This window comes from Leopardus geoffroyi, chromosome D1, assembly GCF_018350155.1.
Source record: "Leopardus geoffroyi isolate Oge1 chromosome D1, O.geoffroyi_Oge1_pat1.0, whole genome shotgun sequence".
In the NCBI taxonomy this organism is placed as follows: Eukaryota; Metazoa; Chordata; class Mammalia; order Carnivora; family Felidae; genus Leopardus; species Leopardus geoffroyi.
In genome coordinates, this window is record NC_059329.1 from 15,939,760 (window position 1) to 15,951,757 (window position 11,998).

The 11,998-nt window shown below is 42.5% G+C and overlaps 1 protein-coding gene across 1 annotated transcript; it reads left to right on the forward strand.

Moving 5' to 3' along the window:
- The first annotated feature begins 1,325 nt into the window (after window positions 1-1,325).
- Window positions 1,326-7,930, forward strand: ATP5MG (ATP synthase membrane subunit g). The gene is made up of 3 exons (XM_045483005.1): window positions 1,326-1,707; window positions 6,259-6,419; window positions 7,728-7,930. The coding sequence occupies exons 1-3, from the start codon at window positions 1,656-1,658 to the stop codon at window positions 7,824-7,826; spliced, it is 312 nt and encodes a 103-aa protein (XP_045338961.1). The 5' UTR covers window positions 1,326-1,655; the 3' UTR covers window positions 7,827-7,930.
- Window positions 7,931-11,998: the final 4,068 nt, after the last annotated feature.

The following is an 11,998-nucleotide window of genomic DNA, read 5'->3' on the forward strand; positions in this document are numbered from 1 at the left end:
TGTTTCTATACCTCTGCCATGTAAGACCTCAACCTGGATTAACCCAGTCATTCCCCTCTGTTCCAATATCCAAGCTCCAGACCACTGTTGTAGGAAAATGACAGTCTTTAGAGCAGTGTGAACACAAATCTGTGGTTGCCAGCAGTGCCCAGCAACCCTTCTGTGTCAGAAATTCAAACTTTAACCTTTTGCCTCCAGTTTCTCCGACCTCTCACGTACCCTTCACCGAAGATCTTGCCTTTTCACTTTACTGGGAAGATAAAGACTTCAGAATTTCCACTTTCAAATTTCTCTCCCATCATCCCATCCATGGAAAAGGCCCCATGCTTCCAAGGCTAATCCCACCAATTTCTAGTCTCTTCAGGTATCAATTCTCCATCTCTCTACCTTATTTACGTTCCACATCCTTATTTAGCTTTCTGACTCCTCTTCCTTTATAGCCATATTCACTCACTCTGGTTTCTATCCTAATTTTCTCAAACTGCTCTAATATTTCCATATTGGTAAATTAACTTTCTCATCCTTAATTTGATTTCTCTGGAACATTTGGCAGCTGATTTTGGCACTGAAATGATGCTCTTGGCTCCTTGATATCACCCCTAATTTTTCTTTCCACCTCTGTTCCATCAAACAGATCTGCTCAGGTTTCTCCAGGGTACATACCATTATGTTTTTCTCATCAAATGCCACTTCCCTACATTATAAACTTTGCTTCCGGTCATATTAAACTATAAAGTTTCAACCGTGTAGTAGAGAGCTTCTGTTACACACCAATTCAATCTTTTCTGGAAGTCTTCCCAGATCACCACCACTCATGGGATAGTGATGCCCCTTGCCTGTTTACACTGAAACCTCTTGCGATCCCAACTCCGCCACTCACTAGCTATGTGGCCATTTATCAATCTCAAACTTAAATGGGGTCACTGCCTAACACACAGGCTTTCTTTAAACTCCAAAATGCCTGGCATACTGGAGGCCCTCAGTCAATGTTTTCTGGTTCACATCTGCGCAGTTCCTTGTGGCTCACCGGTGAACCGGGAGAGCCCAGATCTCGATACAAGACGTGGGGGAGATCGGGGTTAGAAAAGAGTTAATGAAAGGCAAAGGACTGGGTCAGATGACAGGTGATGTGATGTGGCGCTTGCTCTGCCCATAACTTTCCATATTTGGTTTAGGACCCTGTCTGCCTTTAGAAGACGATCGTGCTGGCCTAGGAACACCTTAGAGATGCCTTCCAGCCCTAACTTCCCACGTTCTCTCAGAAAAGCGCCTACAACACCCCCACGCAAAAAAAAACTACAGATCCGCGCCGCGCTAAGCACTGGAGGCTCACGGCGCATGCGCCCGGCCTCCGCTCGCCGGCCTTCCGGGCCTCCGCGAGCGGCTGCCCCATGAAATGCCTGTTTCTCTGCGGAATCCCACTGCTCTCCACGTGCTCTCTGACCTCACCTTTTCATATCCACTTTCTCCCCTGCGACTGAAGAAAATAATCTGGCCAGCTAGATTCCGGAAAGATAACAGGACACCTGAATACCTGGGACCGGCCCGCCAAGAGGAGGCCTGACCTGGGAAGCGGAACGGGGTCCTGCGGCGGGTCCTTCCGGGGGGTGACATTCAGCGGGCGTCCGGGGCGACGGACTCTCCATCCTCTAACCATGGCCCAGTTTGTCCGTAACCTCGCGGAGAAGGCCCCGGCGCTGGTGAACGGTGAGCGCGGCTGCGGGATGCCAGGACGGGAGGACCTGAGGGGAAGGCGCGGGCGGTGGTACCTCGAGGGGCCGGCAGGAACCGAGGAGGGGCTGCCGGGGCTGGGAGTTGGAGGGTGGGAAGCAGGGGCCGGTCTGCGACTCCTCTAGCCTTCCTTTCGCCTGTCCTGCAGCTTGGGTTCTCGGCACGGCCTAGGATCCCTGAGTTGTAACCACGACGCTGTAGGAGGGAAGAGGTGTTCGGGAAGCCTGCGGTCGCCCGGCACTGCCGCCATTACGCCCCCTTCGATCTCAAGGAGTTGGGAATATGGAGGGGATGGCCCTGGCAGCAGAGCGAGGGAAAAGGAGGGCAGAGACGAGGGAAAGCAACGTAAATTCGGCCGCCTCGGGTTGTCTGGTTCTCGCATGGAGTATCTGGAAGTATACATAAATCTTTAGAAATACGTGTGCTTCGGGACGTTGACTGCTTTCTGTCCTCGCCAGATTGGGAAATGTTTCCTTAATGGAAATGTTAGGTGGAATTGGACTTTGTGGGCAAGTACCCCCGCTCCAACAAATATAGAAAGGGAGGTCTGTAAACAGTAGTCTTTACTATCTAGCTTAACATTCGAAGAGTTTTTCCAGTTTGATAAATCTGAAGTCTCGCTGGTAGGCCGCTGTATTTCAGAACAATCCTGAACAGTGACAGTCCCGAGTAGGAGTGTCTTCTGTCAGGAAATAATTGCAGTTGTCTGCTGGGTAGCAAGCCATTCATTTTATTTCCAAGGCGAGGTAAACTTTTTTAAAAAAAAGGTAATGTTTTTGAACCATTGTTATTGTGATTGGTACCTTTTTATGCAACTTCTTCCTTTCCTCCCATCAGTAGCCAAACAATGAGTTCTTGAAGGCCTTGCGATCATGCTTGGTTCTCTCCTCCTACACAGCCCCTCCCCTCGCAGTCTACTAATTGACACATTTTCCCAAAGAACTTGAGTTTCCAGTGTTACTAAGATCATCTCAGTAACTGTTGTGATGACTGTTGGTGATAAAGTTCCATACAATTTTACATAAATGAAAAGAGAGGGGATTGTGGCTTCATCCTTTGGACTTTGTGGGTGATTTGAAGCAAAATTTTTTAAGTTTCAGGTGGATTGTTTCCCCCCGACCTTGGCTTTCACATCTTTCAGGTGGTGCGATTGCAAACGAATTTTAGAAATAAAATCCAAAAATAAAAGTAATACAAGAATTTTTTTTATTATGAACTTAACTCTTCCCTCTATTAGTGTGAGTAATTGAAAGATAACAGTTTTTCTTCCAAAAGTACTCGGAGAAGAGAACTCAGCTGGGACCTGGAGGTTAGATAATGGAAGTATATTTTGCTTTGTAATATACTTCAGTGTGTTAAATGTGAATGTTAAGTATTAAATAAAAATTGGGGGTCATGGCTGGCTCAGTTGGTGGAGCATGCACTTTTGATCTCGGGAGTTGTGGGTTTGAGCCCCACGTTGGGTGTAGAGATAACTTAAAAATAAAATCTTAAGGGGCGCCAGGGTGGCTCAGTTGTTGAGCATCTGACTTTTCGTTTCAGCTCAGGTCATGATCCCAGGGCCGTGAGATCAAGGCTCCAAGATGAGAGTGGAGCCTGCTGGAGATTCTCTCTCTGTCCCTCTCCCCTACTCACTCTCGCTCTCTAAAAAAAATTTTAAAATAAAATAAAATCTTAAAAAATATTACTGTCTGTAAGGGCGCCTGGGTGGTTCAGTCAGTAGAGCATGTGACTCTTGGTCTCAGGGCCACGAGTTCAAGCCACGTGCTTGGCATAGTTTACTTTAAAAAAACAAACATAGGGGCGCCTGGGTGGCGCAGTGGGTTAAGCGTCCGACTTCAGCCAGGTCACGATCTCGCGGTCCGTGAGTTCGAGCCCCGCGTCGGGCTCTGGGCTGATGGCTCAGAGCCTGGAGCCTGTTTCCGATTCTGTGTCTCCCTCTCTCTCTGCCCCTCCCCCGTTCATGCTCTGTCTCTCTCTGTCCCAAAAATAAATAAACATTGAAAAAAAAATTTTTTTTAAAAATAAAAATAAAAAAAAAAATAAAAAAACAAACATAAACAAAAAACCTATGTCTGTTAATTCCCATAAGGGTACAAAGAAGCTTATAAAAGTAATTTTATAATCAGACTTCTCCAGAGAAGTCATAGAATCTAATGTTTTTTTCCTATTTGCCAAACTTGAAACTTTATTTGGATTGTATCAGTTTTTCCATTAATCACTTTCTGTCCCAGGAGCCAGTACAGATTCCACGTTGTATTGTTATTTCCGTAGTTTCCTCTGGCATGTGAGACTTTAGTAGTTTTTCTTACTTTTCATGACCTTGACAGTCTTTACGGTGTCTAGGTAGATATCTATCTAGGTATCCTATAAAGTTCCCCAGTCCAGATTTGTCTGGTATTTTTCTCAGGATTAGTCTGGAGCTATGGGTTTTGCGAAAGAATGCCACAAGTGCCCTAATCACATATCAGGATGTACATGATACCCATGTAACATCCATCACTGGTGAAATTAACTTTCATCATTTGGTTAAGGTAGTGTTACTAGATTTCTCCACTGTAAAGTTACTGTTTTTCTCTTCCCATAACCTGTTCTCCAGAACAAGTAACTAAGTCTACCCCATGGCAGGGGCTAGGAGCAGCAGCCAACAGCAGGGATTCCATCTCCTGTAGGAAGGAGTATTTACATATAATTAAGTGGAATTTTATGAGAAGGGTTTGTTCTCCTTCCCTGTTTATTCAGTCATTTATTGTATGGACTCCTGTACATTTATTTCATACTTAGTGCCTCCAATAGTATGTTATTTATTTTGTTCAAATTGTTGCAGCCTTGGCCATTGAGAACTCTTTCAAGGTTAGCATCTCTGTCCCATTGACTTGTACTACAAGATCCTCATGTTACATTTTCCCTGCCCCAGTCTTAGAATCAGCCATTTATCCAAGGAGCCCTAGTTTCTTTGTTGGACAATGGTATTTTGAAACTAAGATCCAGGCACTGAGATAGAGGGCAAGAGAGAATCCCGAGCAGGCTCCGCGCTGTCAGTGTGGAGCCCAACATGGGGCTCAATCCAATGAACTGTGAGAGCTGAAATCAAGAGTCAGACACTTACCTGACTGAGTCCATCATTTATTTATGTTTTATTCCTTATATATATGTAAAGCAGTTTCAAACTTTTTAATCTGTACTCCCTGAAAAACAAATTTACCAACTAAAGTACAGTGTTTGTGTACAGAGTACTGATTTAAAAAAAAAAAAAAGAATGAGGGGCACCTGGGTGGCTCGGTCGGTTAAGCATCTGACTTCGGCTCAGGATCGCACGGTTCATGAGTTCATGGTCCGGGCTCTGGGCTCCATGCTAACTGCGGAGTCTGCATGAGATTCTCTCTTCCTCTCTCTCTGCCCTTTGCTCACTCACACCCTTTCTCTCTCAAGCATAAAAAATTTTTTTAAAAGATGAAGTATCTGTGTGTTGAGGATAGTTTTAAAGACAATTACACAAGACTTTGTACTCTTTGATGGCCTCGTCTTCTTTATAGAATTGTCTGTTAGAGCTTTGTGTCTGCTTGAAGATTTACCCATGGCTCTAAGCACAAAGGATGATACAGATAGTAATTCTAAGAGTAGTGAAATACCCAAATACAGGAAGCTAATAATAGGAAAAGTACCAAGAACCTTGGATAATCGATCTGTCGATAGTGGGCACTTTATGTATTATGTTCATGCATTTGTGCTGTTTTTGTCAACGTTTGTCTTGTGACATTTTTTATAAAATGCCTTTCTCGCTGAAATGACTACCATAGTTTCACATCTACCCTGGTTATTAATGGATTTTTTTTTTTCTCTGAAATCGTAAATACCTTGAGGAATTTCAGCATAGTAATAGATTTGAGTTTTGGCTACTCTGAACAATACTTGTAGGTTTTATTGTTATTGGTGGCATTTTGAAGGAGTAGCAGCTGGGCTTTTGTTAAAGAAAGATTTAATTCACATATTGATGAGGATACCAAAAATGGGCCCTAATTGGTATAATTCCATCTGGATTTGTGGCCAACATTGTGACAAGTTTTAATCTTATTCTTAAGGATGCTGTTCTGTGTAGCTCCTTCCCTCCTCTTCTGCCCCGTTCCCTTCAAATTTTCTACTGTCTTTGCCAAGAAAATAATGGTTACGTTGCTGCTGTTGTCTTGCTTTTGGATCCAGCTTCTAGTAACTTTACAGTTAACTAGGTTTGCCGTTCATAAATGAAGTAACAGTACTAGCTGGCCACTAGCGAAGTCGTGGCATAATTGAATGTGTTTCTAGCTTCCTGCCTGATTGAGTGTCCCTGTGACACAGGTGTTCTGCATCTTTAAAAGCCTCTTGTTACCAGGGAGCAGCTTTGACTTTTCACACCGGGTGCACATTTGGTACAAGCAGTGAATGAATGTGATGCATGAATAAATATTTGTGTCCAGCCCACACATCTGCTTCTTTCGGTCTCTAGTGAGTTCATCCTGGTTTTTTGTTTTGTTTTGTTTTGTTTTCCAGCTGCTGTGACTTACTCGAAGCCTCGATTGGCCACATTTTGGCACTATGCCAAGGTTGAGCTGGTTCCTCCAACCCCTGCTGAGATCCCTACAGCTATTCAGAGCTTGAAAAAAATAGTCAAGAGCGCTCAAACTGGTAGCTTCAAACAGCTTACAGTTAAGGTAACTATAGGCTAAATGAAAACGTATGTGCATAACAGAAAATGTCTTCCCTTGGGATTATTCTGATTGTTTTGGTTAATACATGTATTTTCCAGTGAGGCCGAAACCTAAATAATGAGAGATAATCTGTTTCTTGACTGCTGCGAAAGATATTTACCTTTCTAATTTTGTCATCTGGGTTGAAATAATTCAAGCTATTTTATGTCTTCGTTTCCTATTAGTCGTATAACAAAGAAGTGAGCATTTTTACGGGGCACCTTTTTTCCCTCTCCTGTTTTGGTTAGTATACTGAAATAGGATGGCTTACTTTGCTGATTCTATACTTTTTTTCAATCTGTAGTCCTGGAAATATTCCCAGTTTAGCCGAAAGATCTCTTGGACTATATCACAATCAGGAGGCTAACACTCATATGGAAGATAAAAATACCAAAACCTAGCAAGCACATCCCGTAACATGAAGGGTTATTGAATTGCATTAAGATAAAATCTAAAGACTGTAAGAATTGGAGCTTGGATTTTATGTTTGCTTGCTTGAGCCAAACACAGGATACAAAAAACCTAAATAACTAAATTACTGCTGCCTTTAGAATCTACATCCTGGAAAATCGTTATTTTTCAGGAGACTTCCAATATTTCTGGTCTCTTTTGAAGGGGAAAATGAAAATTCACATCCAGGTACTTAAAGGAACAGGCCCAGTTGTGTTATGGGAAAGTACTTTTTTCAACTAGAGCTTCAAGATCCATGGTTGCTTGCGTGCAGCATTGCTTTTAGGAACCAGTCATGTGCTTTTTTTGCTCTCAGGGCAGTACAACATTGATCTGGGAAACTGAATATTCACTGAATACTTGGAAAGAGTTAAACCAAATAATAAATGAATAAAGGGGAAGACCAAGCTCTTCAACTCTCAACAAATTCTCTTTGGCCAGACAGAATTGTCTGTTCTGAGACTTGCCTTCCTATCCTTTCATATGAATGCCCTGTCTAAATGTGTCAGCTCTTTCCAGGATGTGGGTTGTTTTAGGGCTCATAAAGTGTCTCATAAACTAATAATGAAAGGGTTAAGTCAGTTCAGCTCTTTAAAGAACGCTTTGAAAGAATTTATAAGCTCTGGACTATTTACCTTACATAATTGAAAGTTCAAGTGGCCTCAGCAGTTGAACAAAGTTAACATCAGTAATTCTTGACTTGGGCTAAAATTGCCCTCTAAATGAATAGCATCCTTATATCCTGTTGCTTACTCCTGGAAAAGAATACTTTTAAATATGTAAGAAAAAAATGTACATTAAAATTTATGCTGCTTTTTTCAGGAAGCTCTGCTGAATGGTTTGGTGGCCACTGAGGTGTGGATGTGGTTTTATGTCGGCGAGATCATAGGCAAGCGTGGCATCATTGGTTATGATGTTTGAAGACCAATCTTTAACATCTGTCTGTATTTGGTTTGTTATTTGAGTGTTTTTGGACAATGTGTGATCAGACTGGTATTTGAATAAAATAAGATAATGTATCAAAATCAATGTTTTCTCTATCAGACACTACATGGAAGGATCAGTTTCTCTTGGTAATAAGAGGAGTTGTGTTTTGCTTTAATACAGCTCTAAGTGCATGTCTTTTGCTTAGCCTAAAATCGGAAAGGATCTATGCGAACATACCAACCTGGTGTATGCATTTATGAGGATAATTCGAACAACAGATTAACATTCTAATTGAGTGTTTAAAATAGATGATAAATTTATTTCCAGAATAGGGAAAGTCTTTCCAGGGAAAGACTTGGGAAAACTAGAACTTGCTATAGTAGGAAAAATAGTAATACCACGTGCCAAACTGATATGGTTAAATTGTGTTAGTAATACAAAGAACAAAATTTGGATGGTTTCTCTTTGCCAAAATCAGAGATAGAATTTTTTGATAACACCTGTATTTATAAATGCTGGAGTACTTGGTGAGATTCTGAGTATCTTTGTAACGTCTTTAACCGCAGGACATAGCAAATGAGAGCCAGGATGTACATTTTTAATCTAATTTTGATGTGTATTATATTATTAATCTATTCTGTTTTTTCCAGTTTTAGGATTTTTAGACCCTATCTTTGCAAAAATAAGATACCCTGTGGGTATTTAAATAGCTACAATTTAGGGACGCCTGGGTGGCTCAGTTGGTTAAGCATCCGACTTCGGCCCAGGTCATGGTCTCACCGTTCCCTAGTTCAAGCTCCGCGTCGGGCTTTGTGCTGACAACTCAGAGCCTGGAGCCTGCTTCAGGTTCTGTATCCTCCCCCTCATCCTTTGCCCCTCCCCCACTCACTCTCTCTCAAAAATAAATAAACATTTAAATAAATAAATAGTTATAATTTAGTATCATCCATGGGTCTAAATAATACATTACATCCTGAAATAAATAGAAATGATTGCCATCTCCCTGTCTTCTTGAGCTGTTTTATTTTTTTTTTTTTTTTTTTAACGTTTATTCATTTTTGAGAGACAAGAGTGTGAATGGGAGAAGGGCAGAAAGAGAGGGAGACACAGAATCCAAAGCAGGATCCAGGCTCTGAACTGTCAGCACAGAGCCCGACATGGGGCTCGAACTCCGGAGCCGTGAGATCGTGACCTGAGCTGAAGTCAGACACCCAACCAACTGAGCCCCCCAGGTGCCCCTTCTTGAGCTGTTTCATTGAGGATATAAAAGAGACTTAATCAGTTGTTGGCTTTTCTGGGGATCATACCATCTTTGAATGGCTTTATTGGTATGTTTCTAAGTCCATTAGCACGGTCTTGCAACCATTGTAAAACATGTTTTACCAGCTGATGATAACCAAAAGATGGTTGCATATTGGAAAAGCATCGTGGCTCACCGTATAGTATTACTTCTTTAACAGTACTAAACATTTATCCAGTCATTTGTCCACCACATTCAGAAAACTGCTGTAGCTTAGTAAACGGGACAGTTTTCCTAAGTGATCGGCAGGGAAGTCAACACAGAGGCTGCTGCTCTTTTGAAGTGAAGCGATGCCTGACTTACTGCTTCTTGCACTGATCACAGGTGGTCAAAACCGAAACTGCCTCTTCAGAGGGCATTCGGTAACTTAAAATATGCATTTCAAAAGACTGAGAATCACTACTACAATAAGGGTGATCTTTATGAGTTTCTCCATTTCATACAGGGAGTATTAAGATTAACAAAAACACACATTTCACGGTGTGGAGTCAGCTAGCACTACTAACCTACAAGGCTTAGTTGATTTGCGACGTGTCATGTTTTTCAACCATCTGGTCACCCCAGAAAGTTCTCAAAATAAACATTGACTGCTCACTTCACTGCAACTTCCTCGTCTGCCGTACAGCGCACCTCTGATGTGTGGTGGCTAGCAGTGCATGTATAGAGTTTTCTTAGGTTAAAAGAGCAGTGGGCTCCTTAAAGTGGCACCTTCCCCTCACCAGCCAGTTACCTTCTGCCCTCCTAAATCCCACATGCCTTATCTCCCAGTAAAGAACCATCGAGGCTGTCTTTCACCGAATTTGTGTGTGCCCAGTGATTGCCACTGGCAACTTGAGCACCCCTCAGATACTCACTGCGCACCTCCTAACTCGGGGCACTGTGCTAAGTGGGAGAAACATCAGGAAACAAGACTGAACGTTACCTGCTTCATGATGTGCCTGGTCTGGCGAGACAGGTAATTAAGCGTGCAGTTACAGTAACGTGAGAAGTGCTATGATGAGGGAAGCGGGAGGTATGCTTGGAAGAGTCTAAGGCAGATTTGAGAAGGGGGTTCCAGGGAGGCTGTCAGAGCAACTACTATCAAAAGTAAACCAGAGGAGTAAGAGTTAGCCAAGAATGGGACATGGTACACTGGGCAGGTAGAACAGCCAGTGTAAAAGCTATTAAGTCGGAAAAAGTCTGGCCTATTGGAGGGCCCGAAAGAACAGAAGTATGACTGAATCGCCAGGTAGAAGTAGTCATGTAAGACCAGAGAATGGGGACCAGATCATGAAGTGCCTTTTATGCCTTACTAAGGATTGGGTTGTCTCAAGGCCAGTGAATGGAGAACCGTTGAAGACTTTTGACAAGGCACGATTTCTGTCCTCAGTTTGTATGGTCTAACAGCAGCAGGCAATTTCACTTCCAGGTAACAGAAGCTAGGACAGGAACATGCATGGGGGACATGTGAGAGTACAGGTCGTCCTGTACTTCCCTCCATATGTAGAAATATAGATACTTGTGGGGCACCTGGGTGGCTCAGTCGGTTAAGCATCTGACTCTTGAGTTCAGCTCACGTCGTGATCTCACGGTTCGTGGGATCGAGCCCTGTGTCAGGCTCTGTGCTGACAGTGCCTGCATGGATTCTCGCTCTAGCTCTCTGCCTCTCTCTCTCAAACTGAAAAAAAAAAAAAAAAAAAGACCAGATGCAGATACACTTAGTACACAGCATCATGAGGAGAGGGGAGATTATAGTTTCTGAAGTTCAAGCCAACTCTACATGTATCCCAGTCACTGTGTTTCAAAGGTGTGACTTCTAAGGAAACCACTTTATAAAAATAAATTCTTGAACCTAAATGTCAATAAATACCAGCCCTTTTATGAGGCTTTCATTTTAAGACCACATTGAACATGAAACTGTCCGCATTGCCTGCTTAATCCTTTGTTCTGTACATGTCATGTTATTCTTCTTGGATAACAGTTTCTCCTTTCTTTTCTACTCATCTTTTCCATACCTAAGTTTCTTCTACCTTGATTTCTAAGGACAGCCCCATACAAATTACTTTCTTCGTATTTCATAATTGTGTAGTGCTTTCCATTTTCAGAGCACTTGCACTGACTCATTTCGCCCTCTACTTTCCTCCCAGGTAAGTGGCATCAGTGATAGACCCATTTAGCAGGAATTCAGTAGCAGAAACATGAAATGATTTGGCTAGGATCCCATGAGTAACACGTAGTGGCACCACAAGTTGGGCCCAGGTAGTGGTGCTGTGTTGTGGTCTATGCCCTGACCACGCCTGACCACCTAGTAGACCCGCCTCCATTGTATGTTCACAGGGCCTTATTACTTTGTATATTCTCAGGCCTGTTTTGCCCTACTGTCAATCTCGAAGCTTTATTGTCCCATCAAAGGTCATCCTACCTAATCTTGGGTAAGGTCATATTTAGCTTCGTAGGACTTAATATTTCCTAATTAGCGTAGCTTTTATTTCTACCATAACATGCATTGGTACACTTGTGATCACTCAAGATAAATACAGTAGCAATTCGACCGGAAATTCTCTTAGAAGGGAATTAACCAGCTTACCTCCTGGCAATAAAATATTGATGTGTAAGACCCTGGACAATCTGCTTGTCTGTAGCCTTGCCTTAATCTCTCAACCCTTGCGTCAGCCACTCAATTTCCCACCCATCCCCATAAAAGCCAGCTTTAAATCTCATCAAATTATACATCTGCTATCCCCGATTGTTGCAATTTATCAGTCACCAAACTATTCTTTGCTTCTTGACAATTTTTTTCTCCTGGCTCACTGTCACTACGAAACTACTTCCATCTTAATAATTGACGGTTTAAACACACACATGGATCAGTAGTTTTCAGAGTATG